Consider the following 16,862-nt stretch of genomic DNA (forward strand, 5'->3'; position numbering starts at 1 on the left):
AATTTTTCTGTAATAAACTCCAGACTATCCATGTGACCTTGTATTTTGTAAAGAAAAAAATGCCACAGAAGGGACTTGAAAGATATTTGAACATTTTTAATCTCAGGATCATGTGCAAGGCTAGTTTATTCTTCAATCTCATTAAAACAAAATTAGAAATAAATTGAGTTATCTCTGTTCATTGATCTGAGTGGATGTGGTTTATCACAAATCAGAGCTGGGATGATGAGAAGATGACACTGGATTAATTTTTCTCCAGAGGTGTTCCTATGTACCGTAAAACTCCTGGTTTGTTGAGACGTAACTCTTGCAATGCCTAACTAAAATGCCTCATGATCCGCTGATTCCTGCTCACCAGACAAGTCTACTATACGGATTTCTTTTGAATTCCGGAATCCAGGTGGTACATAGCAGCCAGTTTAATTGAAATAGAAAGAGCAATAGCAAAGGTTTGGTAAACAAGCCCCAATGCAGGATCACAACCTGAAATGTCAACCATCACTTTACCTCACAGTGCTGTCATGTTTCTCCAGCCAGTGGTTTCCTTGCTCCAGATTCTGGCGTCTGCGTTCTCACGTTTCCTGGTGGTGTAAATATCTTATTCTTTCTCTATTTCATAGGAAGAAAGAACTTCTGCAAGGTGTGTATGGAATGGGATTTAACAGACCTTCTAAGATCCAGGAGACAGCCTTGCCTATGATGCTTGCAGAGCCGTACGTTTATTCTACTCATCATATGTTGTTTTATTTTCATTTTTTAATTTAGGCATGCAGCACAGTAACAGGCCATTTTGGCCCATGAGTCCGTGCTGCCCAATTTACCCCATTTAACTGATGCCCCCTCCCCGGTACATTATTTTTGAACAGTGAGAAGAAACCGGATCCCCTGTAGAAAACTCACGCAGACACGGGGAGATTATACAAACTCCTAACAGTGCAAGATTTGATCCCTGCACCAGTCCCCATCGCTGGCACTGTCAAGGCATTGTGCTAACCACTACCCAACTGCCGTAGTTTTAAAGATTCGTGTAAATTTTACAGCGTTTATCTTTGTGATTGAATGGTGTTTAAACTGTTTCTCTAGCCCACAGAATTTGATTGCACAATCTCAGTCTGGTACTGGCAAGACAGCTGCCTTTGTCTTGGCTATGCTCAGTCGTGTGGATATCTCCCAAAGGCATCCACAGGTACAGTGGAACAATATTACAAAATAATACCTTCAAGGAAGGTGGCACTAATTTCTTAATTTATCTTCTTAAAATAATTATTCAAGTGAAAAGATAAGGAGGAACTACGTTTCCTGGAGAGTGGTGAATCTGTGGAACTCTGCCCAAGGAAGCAGTGGAGGCTGCCTCATTGAATATATTTGTAGATTGAGAATTTTGACCATAACAGACTAAGAATTCTGAGGGAAAAGTAGGGGGTGGGGGTAGGTGGATCTGAGTCCACGGCCACATCAGCTGCGATCTCATTGAATGACACAGAATTTGAAGTGCACAATTTGTAACTGGCCATGCTATCCTGATTGCATTTCCTGTTTCACTGTTTGCAATCCGTAATGAGATGTTGATTTTTTTTTGCCTGTCTAGTGTCTGTGCCTTTCTCCAACCTATGAACTGGCTTTACAGACTGGACAAGTGATTGAGCAGATGGGAAAATTCTGTCCTGATATCAAGTTAGCATACGCTGTCCGAGGAAACAGACGTGAGTCATACAAGAGCATGTTATCTGATTTTTAACGTGAGGGTATATGCTTTTCTTTTCGACAAGTTTCAAGAAATGTGTGTTATCTCTGCACTGTCAGACAAGGTGCATAAGCTTGAAGTCCTGCACCTCTAGATACAAGAACAGTTTTTATCCAACAGCTGTCAGCCCCTTGAACCTCCCTATTACTACCCTAATGGTAAACTACTCTGGGACCACCACTGCAGAAACATCAGTTAAACAAGAAAGTTTGAAGGTGTTGGAATTGTAGTTTAATACAAAAAACTGTTGGAGAAACTCAGCAGGTCATGCATCGTCCATAGGAAGCAAAGATAATGTGTGGCAAGGAACGAGTTCAGAGGGTTCGGCTGGGAGTCGGAGGAGGAGCTTGGAGAGAGTCGAGCTGTGAATCAGAGGAGGAGGAGCTTGCTGAAAGTGAGTCAGAGGAGGAGGGGCTTGCTGAAAGTGAATCAGAGGAGGAGGAGCTTGCTGAAAGTGAGGAGAAGGTAAGCTATTAAAGTCGGGGGCTTATCAGGGCTTGGGCCTAGTTGGTTTGGCTGGGAGTCGGAGGAGGAGGAGCTTGGAGAGAGTCGGGCTGTGAATCAGAGGAGGAGGAGCTTGCTGAAAGTGACAGGGTTAATTGGTCAAGGGGCCAATTAAAGGAGTGAAAGGGGAGGGAGCGGCCAGCGAGGAGTGGCTCAGGCAAGGAGAAAAGGTAAGCTGAATTATTTGCCTTCGTATTCAGAGTCATGCCAATAGGGCTAGTGCTCTGTACTGGGTGTCAGATGTGGGAACAATGGGTGACCTCCACCCTCCCAAGTGGCCACATCTGCACCAGGTGTACTGAGATGCAGTCACTAAGGGAGCGAATTAGGGATATGGAGTTGCAGATTGATGACCTGCGGCTTGTAAGGGAGAGTGAGGAGTTAATCGACTCAACTTTCAGGGCGATAAATACTCCAGAACCTGTGTCAGGTAAGTGGGAAACCGTCAGGGGGGGAAAGAAAAAAGTGAGAAAAACGGAGAGCACACCAGTGACTATCCCACTCAGCAACAGTTATGTTGTGTTGGATTCTGTTGAGGGAGATGACCGGACAGAAGATGGCCACGAGCACCAGGTCAATGGCAATGAGCCTGGCAGAGTGATGCAAAAGAAAAGGAAAAGGAGAAATGCAGTAGTTATTGGGGACTCCATTGTCAGGAGGTTCTGTGAGCCAGATAAGTATACCCGCATGGTGTGCTGCCTCCCTGGTACAAGGGTACGAGATACCACAAATCGGGTCCAAAATATTCTGAGAGGAGAGGGAGAGCAGCCTGATGTCTTGGTACATGTGGGTACAAACGACATTGACAAGAAAAGGGAGGAGGTAATGAAAAGGGATTACAGTGAGCTGGGACGAAAGCTGAAAGACAGGAACGCTAGGATGGTGATCTCGGGATTACTACCTGTTCCAAATGCAAGTGATGAAAAGAATGTAAGGATAAGGAAAATGAACGAGTGGCTGAGGTGCTGGTGTACAAGGCAAGGATTTGGCTTCTTGGATCATTGGGATCTCTTTTGGGGAAGGCATGATCTTTGCACCTAAATCCAAAAGATGTCAACATTTTGACAAGTATGTTTGGTACAGCAGTGGGGAAAGGTTTAAACTAATTTGGCAGGGGTATGGGAACCAGAGTGATAGGAAAAAGGGTAGGGAAAATAAAGTAATGGCCAGGAAAAGTAAAATAGGAAAAGTAATGTTGGGAGGAGAAAGTAAAAAATCAGATGGTGCAGTGAGCTTTCGGGTCAATGATAGTGTTAAGAAAATTACAAAGAAAAATAGTGGGCAGAAAAATCAAAAGAAAAGGTTACAGATGTCACTAGATATTAAAAGGACAAAGAGCACAAGGGCACTTTATCTGAATGCCTGCAGTATTAGAAATAAGGTTAGTGAACTTGAGGTGCAAATCGGTACCCATGCCTATGATTTGGTAGCCATCACGGAAACATGGCTACAAGGTGACCCTAAATGGGAATTAAACTTTCAAGAGTATCAGGTGGTGCAAAGAGATAGACAGGATGGTAAGGGAGGTGGAGTTGCACTCTTAATCAAAGATGAGCTCCAGGCAGTAGTGAGGAATGATATAAGATCTAAAGAGCATGATGTTGAGTCCATTTGGGTAGAGATAAAGAATAACAAAGGGAAAAAATTATTGGTGGGTGTAATCTATCGCCCACCTTATAACAATAGTTTAGTGGCACAGGAAATAAATAGAGAGATAAGTGAGGCATGTAATAATTATATGGCAGTCGTCATGGGGGACTTTAACTTCCACATAGATTGGGAAAATCATGTTGGTTGTGGGAGTCTGGAAGGGGACTTCATAGAATGCATCCGCGATAGCTTTCTTGAGCAGCATGTTAAGGAATCCACAAGAGAAAATGCTCTCCTGGATCTAGTGTTGTGCAATGAGATAGGTAGAGTAAATGATGTAATAGTCAGAGACCATCTGGGAAATAGCGATCATAGTATGATTGAATTTCTCATTCAGATGGAAGGGGAAATAGTTAGATCTAAAACTAATATATTATGCTTAAACAGGGGTGACTACCATAGGATGAGGGAGGAATTGGGTACAGTGGACTGGGAGCACAGGCTAATCGATGAAACAGTTGAGGAACAGTGGAAGATTTTCAAAGAAATATTTTGTAATGCTCAACAAAAATATATTCCGGTCAGGAAAAAGGGCAGCAAGGGAGAGAAAAATCAACCGTGGTTAACAAAGAAAATGAAGGGAAGTATAAAATTGAAGGCGCAGGTGTACAAAGCTGCAAAGAGCAGTGGGAAACTGGAAGATTGGGAAAACTTTAAGAGACAACAAGGGGTTACAAAGCGGGTAATAAGAAATGGGAAAAAGGATTATGTAAGTAAATTGGCACAAAATATAAAAACAGAAAGCAAAAAATTTTATAAGTATATAAAACGGAAGAGGGTGGCAAGAGTTAACATAGGACCCTTGGAGGATGAGAAAGGAAAACTGGTAGCAAAAAATGAGGAAATGGCCGAGGCATTAAACAAATATTTTGTGTCAGTCTTCACGGTGGAAGACATGTCCAGCATGCCCAAGTGCGGAGTTAAGGATGCGAATGTTGGGGAGGGCCTTGATAAAATAGTTGTTACAAAGGAAGTAGTGATGGAGAAACTAATGGGACTAAAGCCAGACAAATCACCTGGTCCTGATGATATGCATCCAAGGGTTCTGAAGGAAATGGCAGAAGTTATAGTTGATGTATTGGTGGTCATATACCAAAATTCCTTGGATTCTGGGCAGGTCCCGGCAGACTGGAAGACAGCAAATGTCACGCCACTTTTTAAGAAGGGATGTAGGCAGAATACTGGAAATTATCGGCCAATTAGCTTGACGCCTGTGGTTGGAAAAATGCTTGAAGCCGTCATTAAAGATGAAATAGTGAAACTTTTGGAACGTAAGGGTTCAATCAGGCAGACGCAGCATGGTTTTAGAAAGGGAAGATCTTGTTTGACAAACTTGTTAGGATTCTTTGAGGATATAATGGGTGCGGTGGATAGAGGGGAACAGGTTGATGTTGTATATTTGGATTTCCAGAAAGTGTTTGATAAGGTGCCGCACAAGAGACTTCTCAGTAAGTTACAGTAAAGTGGAGTCCGGGGAAGTATATTGGCCTGGATTGAAAATTGGTTGTCTGACGGGAGGCAGAGAGTCGGGATAAATGAGAGTTTTTCAGGTTGGCAGAGAGTGGTAAGTGGGGTGCCGCAGGGGTCAGTGTTAGACCCACAACTGTTCATTATTTACATTGATGACTTGGAGGAGGGGACAAAATGTGGTGTAGCCAAGTTTGCGGATGACACCAAATTGAGTGGAAGAGCAAATTGTAATGAGGATGTGGAGAGTCTGCAGAGGGATATAGTTAAGCTGGATGAGTGGGCAAAGGTCTGGCAGATGGAGTACAATGTTAGTAAGTGTGAGGTTATCCACTTTGGCAAGAAAAATAAAAGAGCTGAATATTATTTAAAGGGTGAAAAACTACAGCATGCTATTGTGCAGAGGGACTTGGGAGTGCTTGTGCAAGAATCGCAAAAAGTTAGGTTGCAGGTACAGCAGGTTATTAAGAAGGCAAATGGAATGTTGGCCTTCATCGCTAGAGGAATTGAATTCAGGAGTAGGGAGGTAATGTTGCAACTGTATAAGGTACTGGTGAGACCGCACCTGGAGTACTGTGTCCAGTTCTGGTCTCCACATTTGAGGAAGACGGTCCAGGGGAGGTTTACTAGGTTGATCCCTGGGATGAAGGGGTTGACTTATGATGAAAGATTAAATCATCTAGGATTGTATTTGCTCGAGTTCAGAAGAATGAGAGGAGATCTTATAGAAACATATAGGATTATGAAGGGTATGGATAGGATAGATGTAGGAAGGTTTTTTGAGCTGGCTGGGGAAACTAAAACGAGAGGACACAGTCTCAAGATTCGGAGGAGTAGATTTAGGACAGAGATGAGGAAAAATAGTTTTTCCCAGAGAGTAGTGAATGTTTGGAATTCTCTAACCAGGGAAGTGGTTGAGGCTGCCTCATTAAACATATTTAAAATTCGGTTAGATAAATTTTTACATGATAGAAGAATTAGGGGATATGGGGAGAAGGCAGGTAGGTGGAGTTAGGTCATAAATTAGATCAGCCATGATCGTATTGAATGGCGGAGCAGGCTCGATGGGCTGTTTTTGGCCTATTCCTGTTCCTACTTCCTATGTTCCTATGGTTCAAAGAGCAACGAGTCTGGACACAGGCTGAACACAGGAATGATCTTTATTAAAACACACGTAAGGGGATCGCAACAGGGAATACACACACTAGTACTTTCAATCACAGAACACTATAATCCATCGCATTGGACTTAACACTACCGATACTAGGAACTGTATAACCAAAGTATGCTACCTGCCAATCCTGGTCTAAACCTGGGCACAGCTCCAGTGCTATCTTACAGCCCCAATCTGCCAACAGTTCACCACCTGAGTGGAGCAGGGTTCATCTCAGGACCAAAGAGTAAAAGAGGAAGAGCTACTCCACGTACTGGAATTTCTAGTGCTTTAAGCTGCAGGGTCCAGCCCAGTTAATCAGGGGGCAAATGGTCAGGTGTGCACTAATGGGTGGGTAGAGTCCAACCTTGATTGACAGGTGATGCGACTTCCAACTGGGTTCCAGACAGAGGTCACATGACCCTACACAATCCACTCTACAATGTATAACCAGTATTTGGGGCCTGAACCCATTGTCAAGGTATGAGGAAAAAGCAAGCAGGTGCATGAATAGAAAAGAAGGTAGGGGGAAGACCATAGGCCACCAGGCAAGAGGTCATGAGTGATTATAGTGGAAGAGCAGAAGAGAAAAAGGTTTGTTTATTATGATCTGATTGTACATATACAACCCAATGAAATAGCACATCTCCAGACCATAGCGCAGACACACACAGACAGCACACCTACACACAAAAGTAGTGATCCAAAATGAATGTATATAAAAATAATTTGCGTGTTTCTAGGATTGTTCTGCAGTCTCACTGCCTACGGGAAGAAGCTGTTTCCAGGCCTGGCAGTCCTGGTTCTGTAACTCTAAGGTAGTAATCTCAAAGATACTGCAAGCTGGATGGTAAGGGTCCTTGATCAATCTTTAATCCCTTTTTCACCACTGCTCCCTGTAGATATCATTGATAGAGGGAAGGGGGACCTCAGTGATCATCTCAGAGATTTAATCACTCTCCGTACTGGCCTCCGATGCAATGATGCAGCCCGGCAGGACAATAAACTCATTAACATCACGTCCAGCAAAAAATAAAAGCTATTTACATTTCTTGGAATAAGTTTGACAAGATTGAGATTTTAAAATTGAGGAAGTAGCCACAATTCTTTTCATGTTTGGAAGTTGCTGATATCTGATTGTATTTTTTTTATTATATATTCTCCTTTAAGAGTTAAGATTTATTTTCAGAGTACATACATAACATCACATACAACCCTGAGATTCTAAAATCCACTACTGTCTGTATATGGATAATAATTGAAATGATTGTTGCATTGTTAATCTGCGTGCATTGCAGTCTGTAATTGAAAATAGGTTTTGTTTTCAGTTGAGAAAGGCCAGAAGATTTCAGAACAAATAGTTATTGGAACACCTGGGACAGTCATGGACTGGTGCGCAAAGCTGAAATTCATAGAGACCAAGAAAATTAAAGTCTTTGTCCTGGATGAAGCTGATGTTATGATTGCTACTCAAGGACACCAAGACCAGAGTATTCGAATTCAGAAGTAGGTGAAGTGATTATTACAGAATATCCTCCTCGTATTCCAGCAAATTAAGGATCACAAGATTAAGGGGGAAGTTGTAGTAATGTTCAATAATTTGGCATGTGGCTCGCCACGTAATGTTTCCTGTGCTCCTTTAAAACGTACTGGGTTCACTTGAAATTGTAACATTTGTTTAGAATACATCTTTTTTTTTAAAAATTAGAATTGAATTTGGTATTAAGGGAATAACATCCAATAATCTGGAAAATAAACCAAGGGTTCCAGAGCACGGGGTTATCAGTTTTCCTGGACTTCCGGTTCTTATCCACACTGCCTTAGCAGCCTTGTCTCCATTCCTAAATCCCTACTTATTGTGGCAGTATACACAGTCTTTCTGAATGGGAGTAGAGAGTGATTTAGATAATGTAGTAGAATTATTACAAATAAATTTGGATTTTAAATTGCTCTACTGACTTTTCTATTGAGGTTTCAATTTCCTTGATCACTGAGGTATGTGAAGCCTGGAAAAAGGATAAATGTGTTGCTTATGGACAGAAGCAAACGTACAAGTAATGAATTCAGCTGGATCAATAATTCCTCCTTTTGATTTCCAGGATGCTGCCTCAAAACTGTCAGATGCTGCTGTTCTCAGCGACTTTTGAAGAGACTGTATTGAAATTTGCCAAGAAAGTTGTTACCGAAGCGAACATTATTGGCTTGAAGCGAGAGGAAGAAACCCTGGATACAATTAAACAATATTATGTCTTGTGTAACAGCAAGGAAGAGAAGTACCACGCACTGTGTAATATCTATGGAGCAATAACCATTGCACAGGCCATGATCTTTTGTCATGTGAGTAATCTTTAGCACCAATACCTGGTTATCAGTGGAGGTACCAGTATCTTGGCCACTTTTTGCTCTCATTGAGTAACCAAGCACTGAAAACTTTATCCATGTAGATGCATTTTAATTACAGACATTTTAATGTATCTTTGTAATGGATAGTGAGTGTCTGATTTAAGTTTTTCTTGAGCCCTATGGAAAGCATCTCTATTTAATCCGTTGCTTCACTTGTAGACACGCAGGACAGCTGGCTGGCTAGCCGCAGAATTGTCTAAAGAAGGTCATCAGGTAGCACTGCTGAGTGGAGAGATGATGGTAGAACAACGAGCTGCTGTGATCCAGCGTTTCCGGGATGGCAAAGAGAAAGTCCTGGTTACAACTAACGTTTGTGCAAGAGGTAACACGTGAGCTGCTGCTCAAACAGGCCTGGATGGGACTTCGTTGGGGATATCCAGTCCATGGCCGTACTGTTTGTTGATAGAGTTAGCTTCCAGTCAGGCCAGGATGATTGTGATGCGGGTCACAAGGAGGGTCCAGTCCATTGCCTGAGGATATCCAATCCTGAGCCCAGCGAGAAAGCGCCACTGGTCTTCGCCCGCGAGCAGCGCCGTGAAGTGACTTTTATCCCAAAGATGCTGAAGCTTTGATTTGGCTGCAGCTTTTGAATCTGCAGGTGGTTGTATGAAAGGATGAGACCTTAATATATGAATGAACAGGAGGCTGTCGATTCTGGAACCTAGAGCGAAACCAATCTGCTGGTGGAACTGGGTAACTCGAGCAACATCAGTAGAAGAAAAATAGTCGATATTTCCATCAAGGGTTCTAGCCTGAAACATTGACCATTCATTTTCTCCCAATCTCGATGCTAGATCCACTAAGTTCCTCCGCAGATTGTGTTTTGCATTTAAATAGACAACCTGCTTTTGGGAAGCAGGCTATTTGTGCGCCCCCTGACACTACTCCTTAAACCTGTCAATCTCCTCAGCAGGTGACAAGTTCCATTATCGTTATGGCTAACTTTAAACGTGGAGAGACTGCTTCCTGCACTCTCCCGATACACCAGGAGGTCTCTCTGTGTAAAAGCTTCTGTGTGAACCCAAAGTAAAAGTTTGGTTTTGTTTCCCCTCTACTGCTGCCATCATTTTAATAAAATCCTTGTTCAAGTTTATTGTCACGTGTTCCAAGTTCCCGTGATAATTTTTAATTTTATTTAATTTAGACATACAGCATGGAACCAGGCCCTTCCGACCCTCGAGCTTGTGCTGCCCAATTACACCCAATTGACCTACAACCCCATTTTAAAGGGTGGGAGGAAATCCCCACAGATACAGAGGGAGCATACAAACTCCTTACAGACAGTGCAGGAATTGAACCCTGGTCGCTGGTGCAGTAACAGCTTTGCGCTAACTGCTACACAAACCATGCTGCCCTGTTTTGCGTGCAATCCAGATAGATATCCCAACATACTACAGCAAATAAAACAGTACAGAGGTGCAGAGTTACAGAAAGATCGTTGTTACGGAACAAAGGAAATTTTGAGGTTTATTCACGTCTAACAAGAACAGAAAAGAGATTTCCTTGAATCTGGTGATGCGTGATCTCACACTCCTGAATCATCTTCCTGACAGGCGGGGGGTGAGGATAGTGTGGCTGGGTTCGGATTCATTTTTTGAATGTATTGGCTGCTTTTCCAAGGCAGCGGAAAGTGGAGATGGAGTTGATAGAGGAGAGAGCTTGGCTGCATCAATAACCCTCTGCAGTTTCCTGCAGTAGGGTGGAGCAGTGCCCATACCATGCAGTGATGCATCGTGACAGAACACTTCGAGTCCTGCACCTGGAGAAGTTGTTAGAGGTGCAGGTGACATGCCAAATTTCCTTGGGTCTCTAGGCTTTCTTGGCCAAATATCGGTGTGTAATTTTGTAATCTGCAATGACAAAATGGGTAAAATGTTGTGATCTTCCTTGTTTTACATCAGGTATTGATGTTGAACAAGTTTCTGTTGTGATAAACTTCGATCTTCCGGTGGATAAGGATGGGATTCCAGACTGCGAGACGTACCTTCACAGGATTGGACGAACTGGGCGTTTTGGCAAACGTGGCTTGGCCATCAACATGGTGGACAGTAAATACAGCATGAACATCCTGAACCGAATCCAGGACCACTTCAGTATGTCACCTCATCCAAGTTTAACTTCTTTAGTAAAATCTCAAGATGTTATGATGGGAATGTAAATTATGATGGGAGGCATAAATTCGCTTTTGTGTCAACTGAACAATTTCTGGATTAAGCATATACTATAAATTTGTGTTGTTTTAACTATTTAGGTGTTAACTGTAAAGTTTTCAGATGTGCATTAATCATGAAAGCTGTTCTTCCCTTGTCCAAATTGGCGCCTTCAATGAGAAAGGGGCAGAGAGTTGATTGTCAAAGACTGCACAAGCATCTTCTCCTTAAAGATGGGTATTATCATTTAAGAAGTTCTTATTGTTGGGGTTTACTGTCTGACACCCATTTTTATATGTATTTAATGGACAAACTTTCTGCATAGTTTGTGTATTTGAGAAAGAAACCCAATCCCCAGGGATTATTGTCCTCAATAGCATATGGTCTGGGATTTTAATTCAAATAAATAGTGGTGTTAAAGTAGCAGTGACTGAGGTAAGTTCCATGGTTGCCTGTGAAGGGTGCTTTTCTCCATGATGTTGTAGTTTTGCAAGGGCTGAGTGCTGGTGGCATTCATTTTCTGCTCTTCCTTGGTTGAAGAATGGCTTGTGTTATGAGTTGGCCCTGGTGCACTGAAGCTCCAATGCTTCATCTTGCCATAAAGTTTTTAATTTTGATTGGACCATTCAAATAAATATCCTTTCACCTCACCAAAGAGATGTTTGTATGCTTTTGAAAATAGCAGGAAAAATGTTGGGGTCATTAACAAACTGACAGCAAGGACCGGTTGAGTCCAGCAAAGGGATTGAAGGCAGTTTTGCCCTTAAAGGTGACCAAAGGCCCTTGCCTTGCACGTGGTGAAAATAAAATCTGGTGAAGTGGTTTAGGAGGCAAATTTGACTTACCTTGCAAAAAGAATGTGCGCTACTCCCATAATCTGGATTGACTAAAAAAAACTATGCATTCAACCCTAGATTCCACCTGTTTTTGGGTTGGAGGAAAAAAAAGTTGTGATTAAATAAAGATCTACCGGGACCAATGCCTGAAGAGGGCGCACAAAATCAGTGAACCGGTGTGGACTCGAAAGGCCAACGGCCTGTTTCCGCTCCGTAAATGGTTATATGGTTAATAGTTGTAATTGGAAGATAAGCAGAATCCAGAGAACATTGCCTTTCAAGTGGTTCTCGAATCATAACCTTTTAAAATAGATGTCGCTTGAGGATAATCAACAGTTGAGTTTGTGGCACATCCTGCCTTAACTCATCAACTCAAGATTAATACTAAATCATTCAGCAATGAATTGGTTCACTCCTTGGTCTGTAATTGTAAAACTTTTCAACAATGGCATATTGTTAGCTTGATCAGAATTGACATTAACTTGTGTGGACACGATGGCCCAAAAAATTTGTGAAACTGTTCTATGATTGTCTTCCAGACAAGAAAATTGAGAAGCTTGATACAGATGACCTTGATGAGATTGAGAAGATCACAAACTGAAGTACATTAGGTTGAACACTTTGGCGCCCTTCACCCCTGTGTCAACATTTACTGCCCAGATGCAAGTGGACTTTTGGACTTGGAAATTGGTTTGGTTTATTCTGTAGTCTATTTAGAGAATAAACTGACAAAATCAAATTATATTCACTTTACCTCATTTCAGAATTTGCATTGGGACTGTAAAATGTTGTATTTTTCCTTCAAAGGAGTGAATAATAAAATTACCAGGAAAATGTTTACATAAAAACATTCAACATGCTTTATATGGTTTGTCTTAGTTAGCCTTAAAAAGAATATTTGAAATGCCAAACAACAGAAGAAAGTGAAAAATGTAAATGTGACTCTTTCAATTTAGATACTATTCATTTTTAATATGGTGAGTTACAAAAATAGATTTAATTCTGCTTGGAAGTGAAGTGTTAATGAAATTGAAAGCAGGTATGTTACTTTAAACACATTTAATGGCACCATTATTTAGCATTCAGGGTGTAATTTTTTTTCTTACTAACTATGGTAGTTGAGGTAGGTATCTTTGGGTTTACTAATTGTGATTTATTTCAGTTTAATCACAACTAGTTTCCTTCTGGACTCAAAGGCATCTAGTGACACTGCACACTGAGATACTCAGCCTACTCTGACATCGTCTCTAACTCCTCTCAAATAATTTGCTCAACAGCAATAGTAAATCCCAGTATCAGCTACCCCCAGTACATTAATAATTATTTAATACAGCAACTTTCATAATTGTTATAGAAAATGTAGTTTTTGTATGACCCAGGTATTTGATCTTGATCCAAAATGTACAGACATTGGTAGGAAGCAGTGTTGCTAGGTAGAAGTAATTTCTAATTGAACATAAATATGAATAAAGCTGCTATTTGAGTAAATCATCTGGAGCTGCATGTAAAATGAGTTGCTGGATTTTGAGTTTTTTTTCTTTGAATAGCTACACTGAATAAATGTTCTATATAATGGCTTGGAATTTCAACTTGGACAAGTTAAATATCTGCAGAAATTAAATGCATCGTAGTCAGCTCTCGGGTGTATAACTTAAACTAGTGTAGAATATAAGCCAGGAACTGTTACAAGTTTTTAGCTGAATATAGCTTTTGTAGACCTGTACCCAAAATGTTACCAATGATAATTCTCCATTTTATGCTCATGTGATCTAACGATTGACTTGTGAGACTATACTTGCCATGCACTGTATGCTACTGTACGAGAGGCAGCTGAAAAATCGGTGAAATTTAGAACAGATGTGACAATAATAGATTCCTGCCATTGTTGCCCTTCATACAAGATTATCCATTTTATGGATGTTGTCTGTCTAATCAGATGCATGTGTGTTCACAGCAACAATTTTTAAATCAGTTTGCTAGTACATTTCTTGGATCTTTTAAACATGAATTGGGAAGTGCATATTTTTATTTTTCTACTTGAAATCTGGCAATTGGACATCTATTGTGCTGGTCCCATCCTGAACCTTCATACGCTCTGGCTGATGCGCACAGCTAGTAGCTGCTCCAAGGTGGCTCTGTTGGAATGTTAAGGAACAATTACCTTGACCTAGTAATTAAAATCAAAAAGGGTATTGTGGTTCAGCAGTCAATTATTTGCAATATGTGGCTAGCTGATGAAGGTCTTGCCGCTTATATTCACAAGTAGTTTCCAATTTATGACTCGCGGCTCTGCAGTGAATGGGAACCACTTAACAATCACTGCCTTCACTAGGACTGTTTCCGATCTGTTTGCTGGAAATGGGGAGAGCAGTGATGAAACTATTTTAAAAAAAAATACAATCTTATGGAACATTATTGGCTGTGAAATTCTGTTCAAACGCAGAAATAAATTAAAACTTTTACCAAGTAAAAATTTAAAATAATTTGAGGTTGTACCTAAAATTTTAGGAGAATTTAACAAAATGCCCTCTCCACATGTATAAAAGCTTGACTTTAGATTGGGTGTGCAGCTTTCCAAATACTGTAATTTTGTACTGGAGGTGTATGCATTTGTACACAGTGCATTTTTATTTGAATTGGATTGTTATTCAAAATATTTAAACTGCAGACATGAATGAGTTTCATGGATAAATTGAGGTTGAAAATGATTATAATTTTACAAATTGTAATAGATTGTTTTGCAGCTCTGACAATGGAGATGGCTAAAGCTGCTTCTGGTTTCCATATTATTCTTGTGAACTAATTGGAATAAAGAACAAGTATAGCAACTGTTTTGCTTTTTTGTTTTATATTAATAGTCATTTATTTCTGAATAACTATCTGTTCGAAATTTCTGGGAAAGGTAGTATGTCTTTATGATAGTTGCAATGAAATTCTTGTGGCAGCTGTACAGATATATAAAATGGTAACAACCATGCACCAAAAGAGAAATCATAGATAAATGTTTAGTTGAGACCGCAAAAGAATATGCTGTTTCAATAATGCAGACAGATCTTGGAGTAGGGTTATAGGTAGGGGTAATATGGAGGTTCAAAAGCCTCCTGATGGCTGTTAGGGTAAAAACTGCTCTTGAACCTAGAGGCAATGGACTTCAATCTTCTGTACCTTTTGCCTGAAAGGAGCAGCAGAAGAAAGGTGATGGCATCCTTTGTGATGTTTGAAACCATTTAAATGCAAGCATGCTGACACCCAGGATTCAGGGCCTGATGAATGATACCACATCCATCACAACACTTCAGAACACCACTATGATATGGCGAATAGGGGGTTATGCATCATGAGCAAGCAAAGTTTTGATAAAAATTGGGCGCAGATGTGGGCCACAGGGCCTGTTCCTATGCTGTTCTGTTTTATATGCTATGGAAAGCAACAGGAGAAACTGTCCTGATGGAATTCCCATTGGATTCTACAGCAGGGTCAGATATTCAATATGGTACAAAATTGATTTCAGCTCTATACATTAGAAAAGTATTTAAGTACTTTAAACTACACACCCTTAAAATTAAGTTAAACTTTCCAAATATGGTTCTAAAATGATTTTTCTCATCAATTATATATTTAATAAATGTCTCCATAACATATTTCAAATCCTTACAACTTTGCAGAGACAAAGCATTTACCAGCAAATATGGGCACAACAGTCGGCCCTCCCAGGATGTGGGTGGCGAAGATTAGCCACAGAGGTGAGGGCCACAGGCAGTGCTGTACCAGGTGTTGTAGCAAAGCCCTTCAACAATTACATCAGACAGAAAAATGTGCACTTTTAACAAAATACAAGTTAAGCCACAAAACTAATAACATCCTGAAGTTGAAATGTAATATTAATTTCTAGAGAAAAATTAATTTCATCATCTCTAAATCAGATAAATAACTCAATTAAATAATTTGGGTAGCATCGTGGCATCAACAATGGGACCAGGGCCAAAAATCCTGAGCTCTCTCTAGAGTTTAAACGTTCTCCCCGTGTCTGCATGGCTTTCCTTTGGGTGCTCCAGTTTTCTCCCACTGTTCAAACCATACAAGGGTTGTAGGTCAATTGGGTGGCACGGGCTCATGGGTGGAAAGGGCCTGATACTATGCAGTTCGTCTAAATTTATAAATAAACAAAATTTAAAATACATACATGTCAAATCCAGGGAGAATGCACAAACTCCGGTCAGGTTTGATCACTAGGTAATTGGAGATGGGAAGGAAGATCTAGTCACTGCTCTGCTGTGCCATCCTGTGGTCAGGAGAACCTGACTGAGCCAGCAAAGGTGGGAGGTACCCATTTGTTTTAAATGGGGCAGTTTCAATTGCTTCATTAAGCAGAGAATTCCACAGATTCACTCGTCTCTGGGAGAAGCAGTTATTCCTCATTTATCTTAAATTGACTCCCCTGAAACTTGAGACAATGTCCCCTACTTCTAGTCTCAGCTGCCAGTGGAAACAACCTCCCTGCTATCTTATCTATTTCCTTCATAGTTTTATTATTCACTATAATATCCCTCCTCATCCTGACTTCCAATGAGCACCAATCTCACGTTACTCCATCAGCCCTCAGAGGCCAACCCTCACATCTCCAGAATCCACCCAGTGAACCTGCTCTGCATCACCTCTAAAGCTAATACTTCTTGACTCAAGAAAAGACTAAACCAAATATATTAGCATTTCATAAAAAGCATTTTTAAAAAGTATAATTCCTAGGCGTAGTCTGAAAGTCTGCAGACACTGGGTTTTTTTTTGTTTTTTTTTAATTTTTTTATTTTTCACACCATAAATCACATTAGCCATGACATACACAATTTCTTTTTCACACATATACAGTGACTTTTTCTCCCCCCCCCTTTCCTCCCAAACCACCCCCCCACCCCCCCTCTCATCCATTTTAGGTATACAATCTAGGTTGCATTAAT

At 40.8% G+C, this 16,862-nt stretch overlaps 1 protein-coding gene across 1 annotated transcript in view; it reads left to right on the forward strand.

The window, feature by feature from the left end:
- The window catches only part of LOC138754295 (ATP-dependent RNA helicase DDX19A-like), a 35,117-nt gene extending 20,382 nt beyond the window's left edge, over nucleotides 1–14,735 (forward strand). Inside the window, exons 5-12 of the mRNA XM_069918338.1 lie at nucleotides 621–713; nucleotides 1,084–1,186; nucleotides 1,589–1,703; nucleotides 7,847–8,024; nucleotides 8,618–8,855; nucleotides 9,081–9,243; nucleotides 10,823–11,014; nucleotides 12,447–14,735. Coding sequence (XP_069774439.1) covers nucleotides 621–713; nucleotides 1,084–1,186; nucleotides 1,589–1,703; nucleotides 7,847–8,024; nucleotides 8,618–8,855; nucleotides 9,081–9,243; nucleotides 10,823–11,014; nucleotides 12,447–12,508 — 1,144 coding nt within the window. The 3' untranslated portion in view covers nucleotides 12,509–14,735. The remainder of the gene's footprint in view (nucleotides 1–620; nucleotides 714–1,083; nucleotides 1,187–1,588; nucleotides 1,704–7,846; nucleotides 8,025–8,617; nucleotides 8,856–9,080; nucleotides 9,244–10,822; nucleotides 11,015–12,446) is intronic.
- Nucleotides 14,736–16,862: the final 2,127 nt, after the last annotated feature.

This window comes from Narcine bancroftii, chromosome 2 (assembly GCF_036971445.1).
Source record: "Narcine bancroftii isolate sNarBan1 chromosome 2, sNarBan1.hap1, whole genome shotgun sequence".
Classification (NCBI taxonomy): Eukaryota; Metazoa; Chordata; class Chondrichthyes; order Torpediniformes; family Narcinidae; genus Narcine; species Narcine bancroftii.